The 14,996-nt window shown below is 40.5% G+C and overlaps 2 protein-coding genes across 2 annotated transcripts; both read right to left on the minus strand.

Annotated features, from left to right (window-relative positions):
- Nucleotides 1–3,244: 3,244 nt before the first annotated feature.
- LOC116313097 (oligodendrocyte-myelin glycoprotein-like) lies at nucleotides 3,245–5,385 on the minus strand. Its single transcript, XM_031730666.2, has 2 exons — nucleotides 5,325–5,385; nucleotides 3,245–4,598 (listed from the first exon to the last, which is right to left on the minus strand). Exons 1-2 carry the CDS (start codon nucleotides 5,330–5,332, stop codon nucleotides 3,245–3,247), a joined length of 1,362 nt encoding a protein of 453 aa, XP_031586526.1. The 5' UTR covers nucleotides 5,333–5,385.
- A 1,908-nt stretch (nucleotides 5,386–7,293) lies between these two features.
- On the minus strand, nucleotides 7,294–9,874 carry LOC116313123 (cell wall protein DAN4-like). Its single transcript, XM_031730696.2, has 2 exons — nucleotides 9,729–9,874; nucleotides 7,294–8,551 (listed from the first exon to the last, which is right to left on the minus strand). Exon 2 carries the CDS (start codon nucleotides 8,541–8,543, stop codon nucleotides 7,791–7,793), a length of 753 nt encoding a protein of 250 aa, XP_031586556.1. The 5' UTR covers nucleotides 8,544–8,551; nucleotides 9,729–9,874; the 3' UTR covers nucleotides 7,294–7,790.
- Nucleotides 9,875–14,996: the final 5,122 nt, after the last annotated feature.

The raw sequence follows: 14,996 nt of genomic DNA on the forward strand, positions 1-14,996 counted from the left end.
CCACCTACTCTGTGGCTGTGTGACCTCACTTACTTAAAGCAAAGACTGTACTCATTTTTCAGTCTGGACTGGGAACAGCTAAAAGGCCCAGCTGCTTTCTCTGAGATTTTTTCTCCTTGAATCTCAGAAAAAGGTGGTTCAGTAACAAGCTAAATAAAACAAACTGTTAGCTATGTTGGCTTTGTAACTTTCTATAACACAAGAAAATAGTTTTCCAGCAACAAAGACGAATGAAGTCAAAAACTAGAAACTCTTTTTGTGCACTCACAGTGACTGCTTGCTACGTGATGTATTTCTAAAGCCTTTCTGTGAGGCCCTGTCTGAACCCATTCATATACATATAAAGCTGATATAAACTAATTCTATGAGAACACAAGAGGGCAGTACAATAAAGCATGCTGTGGAGTGAAGTCTCTGAGTGTAGCTGAAAGAAAGAAGCGAGCTCACTCAAAACAAGCCTGGGTGGTGAGATGAAGAGGGGAGGCAGGGCAGCAGTAAATGATGCTAGCCTTCTACACCTTGTCAGTTATTAGGAGAAGGCAGAGGAGAAATCTGACATTACTTTGTGAAGTCTACAGAGAAAATAATTGGCTAGAGCAGCCAGCACACTGGCAGCTAAAGTACCTGGAAGGGATGTTTTAAAGTCCCACAGCTAAAGGGTGCCAGAAAGATAAAAAAAAAAAAAAAAGAAGAAGAAGAAGAAGAAGAAAGAAAAAGAAGACATATAAACTCAAAATCAAAAATTCAGCTCACACTACATCCACACTATGGATTTTTGTGTTCCAGCTTTATAAAGCAGGGCTGCAGTGTAAGATGAGTTAATATTTCACACGGGCACAAGTGAAAATAAACTGAAGACAAGAACTGAAAATAGAGCTCTTTCTGAACCTCGAATCATGCTCTCTGATAATCAGCCCACAAACCACCAGCTTCCTTCTTTATTTGGTTTTAAGCAGTAAATGCAATCATTTTTTCGGAGCTCTTAGTAATGTATATATATATGTATATATATATATATATATATATATATATATATATATATATATTTATATATATATATATATATGTATTTACATTTTAAGCAGTAAATACAATCATTTATTTCAGAGCTCTTAGTAATGTGTGTGTATATATATATATATATATATATATAGTAGCTTTATGTGACAATCAATATAAAATTTATCATTTATTTTTACAAAAAAGCATTTTTTAATTCCCCGATTGCTTATGCCACAAAGATTTTTGGGGACTAGGACGATGAGATTTGTAAAATGTTATTACTGGTCACAAACTCTTACTTTGAAACTAACAATATAACATTTTTAATCTTTGTGGCATAAAACTTAACAAACAGTAACGTAAACTGCATTACATAGTGTTATATAGGCAAGTTTTGGCTGAGCTACATCAAATATCTCTTCTTAGTATTTCATGTGGATTTTTCTGTGACATTAAAAAAAGATTCATACAAGAGAATACAGACTATTTGACTTTACTTCACCTTTATTTTAGAAGGTAAGCTGTTCAGGTTCTTGGCCTCTCATTGCATCAGGTGTTTATCATTGACTGTGCTGGTGGAAACACAACACCATATTGTCACCTGTTCACGAGGCTCGCGCCTTCGTTTGCCACTCACCGCCAGAGAGGAGCTCTTCTTTGTCTGACCCAGATATTCCCATATGTGAGATTGTCCTCACTTGTCTTTCACCCATTGATAAAGGTCATACGAATCACCTGAACCTCTGGGATAGTGTCTGTTCTACAGTGTATTTTCTTTTTCAATTTATCCCCTTTTTTCCAAGTAAAGGAAGAAAAGCGATTGGACAGTAACCAGCAGAAAACATTGTGTGTGTGTTCTGATTCGTGATTAACTGTAAGACAAGGCAAGTACACTTAAAAACAAGAGAATAAAATCCAGCCACTGGAGATGCAGCGTGGCCGCTCACTTCCTTCATTTATTATGGAGCAAGTGTGTAGAAACAAGCCGAGATTAAGCTCAGCATTAATTTGCCGTTTGTTTGGCCTCTCCCCCTAACACTTAATCACTGAACACTTTAAATTAGAACAACTATCTTCCAGCGTAGGATAAAGCAAAGAAAAGAAGAGGAGGTGGTGGGGGAGGGACCATCAGTGGTGAAATGAAAACAATTATCAGAAGGTGTAAATAGCCGACATTTTATTTAACATTACAGAAAACACTTTGAAGCAGCACCCAGCAATAAACTAATTCCTGACATTAGTTCTTCTTCAGTTTATCAAAAGCAGATTTCTGTGGTGCTTTTCTCCCTCTGTTGGCAGCTTTCAGGTCTAGATGCGAAAGCGTTACTAAAAGTGTAAAAAAAACAAAATCCTGCAGGCTGCTACATCATTGGCGTTTAATGCAGTCGAGATTTGAATATCACGAAAGTGTCTGCTCTTTAACGCTCTGCGGCAAGACACAAGTAAGTTAGCATTCCTGCGACGTTCAGTCAGCATGCAGATAATTTTCACGAGCGTCACTGAATCATGAAGGACACTTAAGTCTGAGATGTGATCAAAATGCAGAAGCAGCGCCCAGGATTTGGACTTTGTTAAACTGTAGTGATGCAACAATGTCCATTTGTCTGCCCTCTGCTCCAAAGAGTCTCTGTTCTCTCCTGTTATCTGCGTGTCCCGAACATTTCAATCACACATCCTGACCCCTGTATGAAACGAGCAGGCCAAACATCAAGGACAGCTACAGAGAGAGCGGAAACAGTTAACAGGATGAAATGTTGCACAAAGTCAAAGCAAAAACACACATCCAGAGTGAAACTGGGGAAACAAATAGGGAAACAATAAAAAAAAAGTTAAAAAAAAATAAAACATTTAAACTCTAAATTGGGGACATTAGTGTGTAAATATGTAAATGCACCTTGGCCAGCCTGGAATTAGACTGTTGCTGCCCATGAAGCACCAGGCACTCAGTTACATAACAGACTGGTACCTGGATGTATAGTGCCATCATGTGCTCTGCTAGATTCATTACAATCTTAAAAAGACATTCAAAGCAGGGCTTGTAAAAATGTTAGAAAAGTTGTTTGTTTTTGCACATGTAATTATAAAAGTGTCAGTACACTCAGCTCAAGCCTGTCATTGAAATTAAAGCTGTAAAGCTGGTAATATATGTATGCAAGCTTTGCAGCGCAGCAGCAGTAATCAGTTTTGTGTCTGTTCTACTTGTTTGTGCTATAAACTGGTGTTGGGCCTTTTCATTCGTCTTTCAATGGACTTGAATCAGGATGAGAGACAGGACGGCTGAGCTATGAAGGAATAAAACCCAGGAACAGGAAACAAGAGCAGGGCTAGTGTTGGGCATACCACCTGGAAAGGATGGATTCTGCCTCCTCACACTTCTGGTGCGAAGTGTGGTTGTCTTCTTTGTTAGGATGGACAGACTATCTGTGGTAAAAAATTGATCTGTGGCAGATGTTGTGTTATCTTCGTCGGTCATTTCTGTAAGGAGACTTGTGTCTGTGGTTGAGGTTTCCTTTGTTGCAGAGACATGAAGAGAATCAGAGCTAACACTTGCAGACAAGTGATCAATAGTTAGGTGTGTGCCTGTGGTTTTGTACTTCAGGGTGGCCATGCTGATGCTGGGTGTGGCTGTGAAAGTGTGGTGTTGTGTGCCCCATGTCTCTCTGGGGGCAACAGGAGTGTTCAGCGAGGTAGAAACAGACAGATACCACCATCCGGTGACACTAGCTTTAGGGGTCATGGAGGTCAGATCCTTGGCGCTGGCAGCCAATGGGGGTAAGTTGTAGGAGGCATAATGCCACCCTCCTGTCCTGCCAGGGTGCACCCCTCCACAGATGGGCTGGGTGTGGCACGGGCAGCCCAGGACACGTGCGGGGGTACGCTGAGTCCAGGAGAGCAAGTAGCTGATATCGGCGTAAAGGTGGCAAGCCCAAGGGTTGTTTCCCAAAGCAATGACTTTGAGTGATGTCATTTTGTCCAAGACTCCAAAAGGCATTGCAGAGAAGCGGTTAGCGTGCAGGTAGAAGTAAGTTAGTCTGGGGAGCCGATCTAAAGATCCTGGAAGTACTTTTACTAGCCAGTTGTGGGACAGGTCAATAATCTCTAGGTGTATGGGAAGGTTAGTGGGCAAAGTCCAGAAGTGATTGTGGCTGAGGTTGAGCGTGCACAAACTGGTCAGCGTGTTGTTGATGAAGGTGGCTCTCTCCATTTTGTTGTCAGAGAGGTCAAGTAGCTGCAGGTTCCACTGGTAGACCGTGTCATTCTTGTCCAACAACTGAATGCGGTTGGAGGAGGCATAGATCCGCCAGAGGGAACGAGGTAGGTTTGCGGGCAGTTGGCTCAGCCGATTGTGAGACAAATCAACAACGCGGAGATGGGTGTAAGCGGTAAGTTGGTCATCCAGGCCGTGGAATCGGTTGTGGGACAGGTTAAGGGCGCGCAGGTTGTACTGTAAGCCATTGGGCAGACTTCTTAGACCCCTCGAGGAGCAGTCTACCTCCCTGTGGCTGCGACTGCAGGAGCACATGGAGGGACACACAGCCAGAACGCGCAACCCGAGCCATAACACGAGCACGAGCTCCAGAAGAGAAAGCTTCCACCTGCAAGAAAGACAGCAAACCAGTGTTATTTGTACACAGCATCATTTTCAGAAGGCACACTGAAAACAAGGCCTGCAGGGTGTGAAACTAGTGAACACAAGACACAAACATTTGCTGCCTGCAGGAGAAGCATTGCAAACTATACAGGCTGGTTCTTTCTCACTGTCTCTCCACAAACACACACACATCTCTCACACATGTGCACAGACAGGTAGCTTAATGTTTCCTGTGCATCACTACATTGTTTGCAGGTACACACATTAACGTCACATGCCAAACTGACTCTCACAATTATGCAGCCATGTCTTTAGAGATTCTGTAGCAGTATCCTTTATATGCACCATTAGGAGAGTGCTTAGTTGTGTCCTTTTGTAGAACTGATAAGCGCTTGATCTGAACTGAAGGAGGATATTTCTAATCTATTGAAGAAAATCATCCATCACAAAAGGATGAGAAATCCCTGCTGTCATTTTCCCTGGCATCAGTTTGCGTGTTCAGTCATCAGCGCTTGTCAGTAAAGTCACTCCCATGCTCTCAGAGGAGGAGAACTAGCTCAGTAGATGGGTTTTTATTAATGACTCCACAGAGAGCTCATGCATCAGCTGGTCTGAAGGCAGGCGAAGACACAGCCGCGAGCTGCGCGCTGTTGAAACTGCAGTATCTTTGAGCCGAGGGTGTGGCAGAACGTGTGAGTAAAAAGAGTGATTAAATTTGTTCAGAACTCACCTTCTCATTTTATCATTCCACTCACTTTTCTCTGCTCCTTCTCGCTGTCCAGCCCCTTCTTTCCCCTGTCCTTTTCTGCTTTTGATCCCAGGACCAGCTGGTGTTCTGCTGAAGGTGATTTTTTTCACCCTTTTCCGCTCATAGAATTGACCTCTGCCTACTCGACCATTGCAGGTTTTTTTGTAGTTTTTTTTTCTCAGGCTGCCCTCACTTCTTTGCAGTTTGGTCCTTGGCTGCTCCTTGAAAAGCTGAGAGTTTACTACCAGCTCTTATGGATCTTTTGGGGTTGGCGTGATCACACACTGCAAGCTCTGGATTTACTCTGTGCAGTGGAAGTGAAAGGGGAGGGCTGGGGTGCTAGTGAGTGGGTAAGGTGGGGGTTGAGGGGGTGCATTAGGATGGAGGTAAGGAGAAATGTAGCGGATAATGAAGGGATCTCTGCATAAAAAGGACTCTACAAAGGAAACCACTCGGTCCCTTCTAAACCTGGCAGCTCTCAGGATTTCCCTCTGCATTTTAAAACGGCAGCTGCTGCTGTGCTCGGATTTCAGCCCTGTTTGTATTTAAATAGGATCGAATGTTATCAGTTATCTCACAGAATCTACACCCCCTCTTAAAGCCTCCTTTTGCAAATGTAATGATGTGCTTCAATTGGGTCTTATTTTCCTCGTAAATGTTGGAGGCTGCCACAAAAGAGCACCATGATTTATTGCAGAGCACTCTCCCTCTGCTGCAGCTTCCTACCTGTCATCAGCAATACAGGCAACTCTCCGTTCTGCACTGCATTGCTGTATTGCAACCACAAAATTAGACTTAGTCCAAAGAGACAGTTAATCAGTGTTTCAACTTATCAAGTGTGACAAATTTGACAAAAATTATTTTTGCACAAAGGCAGCTCACATTTCTGACTGCAGAACCCTGGCAGCAGTTAAGGGGAATCTTCTTTTTTTTAACTTATTGTCTCAGCTCAGTGGTCACCTTAACCGAAAACACATTTCAGCAAAGTGCTTATTACTTCCTTCCCACCTTTTCTTTTCTGTACTTTCTTTTCTGGGTTTAGCAGCTTGCTGAGATGAGGTTAAGATGCATGTATCCTGTAACTGGCCCTTACAAGAAGCTTCACAATCACTCCACTTCTGTCCACCACCACCCTCAGCGTGCTATAAAACTGCTTTCAGCTCGTGCAGTATTGCCAAATACTGCAGCAGTAGCAGGAAAGAAAAAAAAGAACACCCAATAACCCAAATTTGACTTTGTATACCTGCTGCACCATACAGACAGTAAAAAGTTGCTGAAATTATTTACTCATTATTTCATCTCTGTACATGCAAATCACCTAGAGCCATGCTTTTATTTCTCTCTTTTACTTTTTATCTCTTCTACTTTTGCATTCAGTGCCAGTGGTGTAGATGCACTACCCAGCTCAGCAGAGAACAAACTATTCAGAACTGTTAAAGAAAGGTGCACATTCATCATGACGTCACCTGCATGTGGATAAACAAAGTTCTGCACATGACAGCGGAAACAACCCCGTATTGGTTTTTTGGAAAAGTTTTCTGTGTGTGTGTGTGTGTGTCTGTGCTTCTATGTATGTCTTTTGTCAGCTCTGGCTGAGGTGAAAGAGAGCATTCTTTTAGAGTTGAGTCGCACTGCCTGGAGGACGCACATTCTCTGCTTGCTAATCAAGCAGACCGCACACACACACACACACACACACACACACACACACACACACACACACACACACACACACACACACACACACACACACACACACACACACACACACACACACACACACACACACACGAAAGCCAGCTCGTTACACAGCTGAAGGGCCAATGATGACTCTGAATGATGGATCTCTGTTGTGCTGGTTGCGTGATTGTCAAATTAGAGTAAGAGAGGAAAAAGTGTGAAACACAAGTTGAGCTGGGGGGAAAGAAACAAAAAGCTTATTCTAATGTTAAAATATTTTAATTTTCACACACAAGAATTGGAAGCAACATCACTCTGTTGTTTTTCCAGTAAGAAATGGTTGACTAGCTTAGAATACACACAGCTGGTTGATTATCAAATTGATTTTGTTAATCAAAAATAGAACAAAAAATCTGCCTGGAAAAAAAAATTACAGTTAAAGGCTTTAAACAAAGTGAAATAAAGGCAGCTATACACAAAACTCCACATCACATCCTTTGGCAAAGAAAACAAAATGTTCATATATTTAGCTTGTCTTATCAGACATCAACGTCTTGTGCTACAATTTACTCAAGAAGTTGATCACTATCCCATTTTTCTTATCCAATATATAAGAAGAGTGATGCAGGCTGTATAAGAACACAAAAGGGGGCCGTTTCTTGAGTTATTTCATGAGCTATTCAAAGTATGAAACACACAGTGTAAGACATCCATAAAACCTGAGCATTTAGAAGTTGTGGGAATCTTAGGAATGAGATGGGAATCTTCCTATTTCTTTTCTACATCACCTTCCTCTTTGCCCTCAGAGGAGGCTGCTTCCACAGCTTGGCTGGGCTGGGCTTCTGTGGCCGCCTGTGGGTTGGGGGAGGGTGAATCTTCAGCTGCAGTTACAGGTGCGGCTGAAGCCTCCTCGCTGTTGGCCGCATCTCCTACCACCTTCTCCTCTGGTGTTTTCTCATCTTCCTTTACCTTCTCACCATCTTCTTTGATGGTGCCGTTATTTGTCTCCCCTTGTGCTGGAGTTAGCTCAGCCATTAACATGGTGCTCTCTTTGGCTTCTCTCTCAGAGTCAGGCTTGCTTTTGTCCCTATTGTCAGTCCTCATCCAGTACTCGTTGTTGCTGACAGATTCGCCATCGGTTCTCAGATGTCTCTTCAACTGGCACACCTTGCACAGCAATATCAGTGTCGATATCATAAAAAAAACGCAGATTAATAACAGTATGCCAGACACTATGTACAGGTCACGGCAGTCAGAATTGTAACTTAGAAAAACACTTTGGGTGGTGGTTCCTGTTGTCACGGTGGTGGTGGTGGTGGTGGTGGTGATGCTGGTAGTGGAGACCGAGCTGATGGTAGGCTGAGCTTCACGTTCAGTGCTGTTTGTGGAACCAGGGGAGGTTGTTGTTGATACATTAGTTGTGGATTCATTGGGATTAGGTGTAGGGCTGGGGCTGGCAGGCTTAGCACCACTTTGCCCTGGAATAAACAGCAATACACCCAGGATGAGCAGGCCGTTCATATTTGTATCTGTGAAGACATGGCAAAGCAGCATGGTTTAAAATCCACCTATTGCAGTAATGTCAGAACAGGAACAGGAAATAGACTCGTACAATTACAAGGGACTTGTGCTATCCGTTGCATTTCCTAATATTTTATACATCAACTCCAGAACATTTTAGACGCAATTATTCCAGTTTTTATTCCTCTAACACATCCTAGTGTATATGACAGCTCCTGTTTTAAAAACTAATCACGGAGCATCGTTGTTTCTCAAGCTGTCCAGGACCATATAGAATAATTAGTCCCATCTTCATCGGCTTTATTGGCTTTATGGCTCTTTATGTAAATGTTGATGCTAACTATTTTAAATTTGAACAATGGCAATCAGAGTACTTCTCCTTTAGCTGTCAGCTGCGGTATCATAGTTTCTGTAATTTCTCAGTGTCTTTGATTTCCAAAAGCACACTAATATTAATGATTATTACTAATAATTACCTCCTGTTTTTTGCATTTCATAGAAATCAGTTACAGTGTCATTTTGAGTCTACTGGAGATTTTTTTTTTAAATTCCAAAGTGTGGGTCCCAATCAGTTGTATAGAGTATTAGTGAGTTGTATTAAAATGGAAGGGATGGTTGTATACTTTTGTCAGGCACCCTGACCATCCCAGCCTTACCCCAACACCTATAATGAGTTCTATAGTGATCTATGTAAATACAGCTATCATAAATCGACTACAAATTCATAGTTTTGAACTTCATTAAACTCAAACTCAAATACGACATCCCATTCTGCTTTGTTAAAAACTAATGCTGAAAAAATCACTTTTTTTGAAAACTGTTCATTAGGTAATGAGTACATTTGTTTTAATTCTAAGGTTGGATAATGTTAGGTATTCAAAAAGAGTAACAGGTTGGTAATTTTCCCATTTGTGAATCTTTGGAAAATTATTAATTACACATTTACATATTTTAACTTTTTTTTTCTGTATTTCTGTGTCAATTTATATTTGCGAAAACACAATTTTCCTTTTATGCTCCCAAAATTAAACGGCTATCAAACCCTCAAATAGTCCATCTATGTGTCCAAGGTCCACATAGACTGGAAGCTTACTGTTCATGCAATCTACCAAGAGCTTCTTCTAACTGAGATCTGCACTCGATTTATAATCAAGCTGTGCATTAAAGATAAAGTTTGCGACTTACATTGATGATGATCTTGATATAGTTCCAAGAAGACTACGGCTCTGTGTGAATACTTTAATCACGTATTCAGTATGTTGCAGGTGAAGAGATGTGAATGATGTGGAAAGCTGCTGGGGGATTTGACAGTAATCTAAATCAACGACACACTCGTCTTTCTGACTCATTCTTACTTCTCCATTTAGGCTATATTAAGAAAAGGAAGTGGTTTTGGTGCTCTGTTCTGTGTTGCTGCTGGTCACGCAGACATCTGTTGGGTGGCATACTATAAAAAGAAGGAGGTGTAAATAATCAGTAAAACACATTGTTGCCCTACCTAGGACTGCATAATCATCTGCATCTACAGTATTAACAACTGAGAGGGAAACTAACAGCCCCAAAATTCCACCATGTTCCATCTCAGGATACAATTTGCAAAGCAACGACACCAGTCGAGCTGCAAACTGTGCTATTTTTTACACAATTATTTTGAGCAATTCTACTGTTCTTAAAGGCCTTTCACAGAAGCTGACGTGTCAGAGATTCATTTTTTTGGAAGCCTAAAGCAATAATGATCATGCCTATATCTGTCGTCTTCAATTTCACCTACATATTTTTGTCTGAGCTCTCTCCGACCGCTCACAAAGCACTTTTAATTATAGGCATTGGTAAATGTCATACAACAAACAGCGTACAACCTTTCTGACACTTGGTTACCACACACCACATGCAGCGAAAAAGCACAACAGAACAAGCACTTATAGATCACATAAAACATTTATGAAAAACATTGTTCCGCATAAGTTCACCAACAGCAAAAAAAAAAAAAAGAAAAAAGAAATTTGCATCAAAAATCAAGTTATTTTATCAACTTCCCCTTTTATTTTCCTCTCTTACTGTATGCTGAGTTTCCCATGTGACTTCTGGCTATTTAGGCAGTCTGCACCTGCACTCATAACTTTCAGCTTTAGAGGGGAATGTTTAATTTGGTAAAATGTTGCAGATAAACTGGATGTTTTCTGCAGGCGGTCAAGTAGAGACGGAAAAGTCTGGACTCTGTGACTCCCTGCTGCTTAACCTGCTGTGCTGCAGACAATTTAATCATCACAAGCATGAAAACAACACCAGACAGTAAAAACTGGTAATAAAAAAAATTACAAAAGCAAAATTAAAGGTATTAAAAGTAACCTGTCATGCTGCTTTAATCTACCATCTATAGTCCTTTATTTGCTTGGTCCTCACACTGGCGGTGGCCAAATATTCTGACAAAGAGTGTTAATTCTCCTTGAGCCCTAAATGCTGACTTACTCTAATAAAAGTGAGAAGGATGAAAAGGCTAAATATGTATGAGGGGAACTGAGAACAAAAGGAAAGGGGATGACTTCATCTCAAAATCCCCTCACCTTTCACTGAATGACAGAAAGTCCCCATTTGTTAGTAAGATCACGGTGTGTTTGTTGTAGATGTTTTGCGTGCGCCCAGCTGCCCCACTTTTTTTCCCTTTTTTTTTTTCTCTTTCAGTACCTTCACTTCTATAAATAGCCAGCTTGCTGGCTGTGTTGGTGGACAGCTTCATTAAGGAGAGTCCCAAGGTCATCAATTGATGGTTGACAGTTGTAGTGGTGCACTCAGCAAATGTCAGAATGACCACGAGAAAGCTCTCTCGCTATCTCTGTTGTGTTCTCACCTTGCCCTCTGTTTCAAAACCAAATTGTGGCCATGTGTGTGTGAAGGCTTTTCGTGTGATTTCTGGGTTTGATTTGAACATGCCTGGCGTAACACATACCACTGGTTATACATGTTATGCTGGTACACTTTCAGCTTGCTAAATTGGTAACAAAATCAAACAAATGACTAATTGTCATTCTGTAGCTGACCTCGCAGTAATGGAAACAGTTTTCCCCCACTAAACGATGGTCATGTGATCCAGTACCAGTTGGAGTCAAAGAGCTTTTTAGCTGCAGTAGAATATACAAGGTCCTCTCTTTGCCATTGATGCCAGTATACAGAAATCAATCCATCATTCTTCTTTCTTCTTCAGATAAAACATTTCAAAGACCAAACGCAAGCACAAGCGCTCATTATCAAGGCACCTTCCGAGGCCTCGTAAACTTGACTGAAGGTCACAGAAAAGCTTCCAAACCAAAAGGGAAACTGGAATTGCTTATTTATCTACCTCCAGATACAACCATTGAAGCTCTTGTGTTTACTGACTCATAGTGAGACTTTCGATTATTGTCACTGTTTCAGAGTGAGACCAAATGCAAAACCTGGCCACCCTCTCTCATCTGCTACCAGGGTATGAAATTGAAAACTAATAAATGAGTGTTTGCAGAATATGATGGTCACACAGTGAAGTTAACCTTTCAGCTTATGTTCTCATTAATGTCACTGCCCCACATTTTTTAAACCAATTAGACATTTGTATGAAATGAATTCTCGACTCGTAGCCAAAAAATTATCTTTTTGAGGTTAAAAGTAGCACCATCTTTGGTAAATTCTAAGTAGTTTATTCTTGACATGTCGAATTTGAACAAACTGAGGAAGTGAGCTTAAAATTTAAGCCACATCGTTTATATGTTTGCCATCAAGTTACTACATATTTGACAAAAGTTAATGTAAAATGTGAAAAACCATTAAAAAAAAAGCAGTGTCTCATCATGTCTTGACCATAAAAGGAAAGATGGCAAACACTTGTAACTTTCTTCTGGGTCTTTATGCCACCTAGAGGAAAAATGGGATTGTGCTCAGCCTGCTCTTGGCTTGCATCTATAATGTTCAGCTATAATAAGCATGGAAGTTTATTTTTGATAAGATAATATCTATCATTTATTATAGGTTTGGATTTGTTTTCTTTGTTTTGGACATTAATTGTATGACTGCCACTCGACGCTCTCCTAGCTAACCCCAGTATTTGCTGATAGGTTGTCTGCCTATACAGTCTTCAGTGAGTGCAGCTCTTTGACTGCTTTGTACATTTATGAACATTTTTCCATCTAATTATGAAATGGGATATTGCAATATCCCATTAATAAATGTAACATAATAGAATTATTTGCAGACCATTTAAAAGTCACTCTCACTAAAATAAAATACATATTAGATGCTGGAATGGAGAAATGATATTGCCTTTTAAATAATAATGACTCAGTTTGAAGTGAGTAACCTGTTTAAAAAATGGGACAACAGAAGTCTGGAAAATTAGTGTAATCATATGCAAAGAATAAAGACGGGTGTGGTGGATAGGCGTAGCTTTGGGTCATGTGGTGTTGGTAATAGTAGTAGTGATTGCTATATCAACTGTTCGCTTCCCGAGGGAATTTTTCTGAATGAGTAGGTGATGGGGGGAGTGGACTTTTGCTGGCTGCTCAAGCCTGGAATGTTTTGATCATTAAGGGTTTTTGATAAGAAATAAAGGAGTTTTAAATTGGAACTTTGACTAACGCTTCAACAGCAGGCGCGTCAACATTATTCCCCTATTCAGCTGCTCTGCGACTCAAAGGTTTGATAGTCGCCAATAACAGGAAATCAAATCTGAATATCTGTCAATAAGTTTAAAAATAGGCCTCTATAGTGGAAATCACTGCCTTGGGTCGGGAACACTTCTCAAAATAAGTTTCAGTGAACACAGTCTGTCAGCGATTCCTAAAAGGCATCAGTGCACTGTTCAAAAAGCAGCATCTGTGATTTTATGAGGGGCATTAGTGCACTGTGCAGGCTCCATAAACTCTCACCTCCTTCGACTCCTACTGTGGGTAACCCTTGTTACTGTTTTTTGAACCAAGCACTTTCTGTCATATTTCAGAAAAGTCTCCAGAACAAAAGGTCAGAAGTTAGTGAGGGTGATTTCTGCTCTTACACCTCATAGGGCCTCATGGAAAAACCCAGAACCTATTCTGACAGTTATCAAACCACATCTTAATTAATATATCCTCAGGTGTCAAAACTCATCATAAAGGGTATGGGAGAGGTTGACAAATATTGTCTTCATGGGGGAAAGAGTTAATGTTGAATAAGGCATACAGTCTTTGCACAAACGTGCCCCCGTGCGATGACATTTCTTTAAGGAACAGCCTTGCTTATATCAGCAAGACAATGCCAAACTGATAATCTGGCCTGGCTGCTTCTAAAACATATCATATATAAAAACTTGAGAAAAGAGAACTGGAACAGTAATGTTATCTAAGCACAGAATGGAAAAAATATTTCAATATTTCTTTAAAAAATAAACTGGTCCAGACAGGAAAAGGGGGACAGAGAGAGGGGAAGACATCCTGCAAAGGGTTGTGGGTGGGACTCAAACCCGAGCCTACTGCTCTCCGGCCACCAGGCATATGTTTGCCTGCTCACTCACTGAGCTAAACCAGCTTCCCAAAGTGTTTATGGAGTGTTGTAATAAAGGAGAGATGTTCAAAAGTATACACATAAAACATGCATAAAAGTTGAAGTATGCATACATTTTTAAACTACAGCAGTTCACAGTTATCAGCATTTTATTACTTTGTATTTGTACTATATCCAAATTATTTTAAAATCATGGCTTTCAGTTTTTATTTGCATTTTTATACTGAACCCCAAATCATTTAGCAACCAAGACTGTACTTAATAATGCTTGCAGTTTGCATTAAAAGAATTCAAACATTGACATAAACAAATCACATTTAAAATTGAAACTTGCTTTGACTGGTTATATTTAGCATATTCATGTAATTTAAACTGAATGTGCTGAAGCTTGAAAGGTGCAAAAAAAAAAAAAAAAAAGAAGAAGAAGTCTAGAGCATGTTTTATCTTTCTACAGTTTTCTATCTCTTTCACATTTCTACTGAAAGTAGCATGTTTGTTGGTGCCAGATGGGCTGATCGGAGTATTTCAGAACCTGCTGATCTACTGGGAATTTGCTCGCACAACAGTCTCCAGGGTTTACAGAGAATAGGCCGATAAAGAGAAAACATCCAGTAAGCTGCAGCTCTCTGGCCAAAAATGTGCAGTGGTGTTTCTACAGTCTGTTGGGGCCAAAGATAAAAATTCAAAGGTGGTCCTTCCAACCAGCACTGATCACCACGTTACAAAAAATCTGACATCACAAAAACAAACGAACAAACAGAAACATGGAGACTTAATGCACAGCTAGCCAAGTTAATGTGAAACTTCAAAGTAAACAAAAGAATGAATTTGATGGTAGCAGAAGTTACGTTATTCAGGCTTCTTTCTCCCACCAGTTAAGGCTAAACTAGCAGTGTTTAGTAATTTAATATTATATTTAATCCACTCACCCCAGTCTTGCTTTCCCCC

Source organism: Oreochromis aureus, linkage group 10, assembly GCF_013358895.1.
Source record: "Oreochromis aureus strain Israel breed Guangdong linkage group 10, ZZ_aureus, whole genome shotgun sequence".
In the NCBI taxonomy this organism is placed as follows: Eukaryota; Metazoa; Chordata; class Actinopteri; order Cichliformes; family Cichlidae; genus Oreochromis; species Oreochromis aureus.

Bases quoted from the DNA above. Each gene is read 5' to 3' on its own strand.
- LOC116313123 (XM_031730696.2), bottom strand. From the start codon at position 8,543: ATGAACGGCCTGCTCATCCTGGGTGTATTGCTGTTTATTCCAGGGCAA.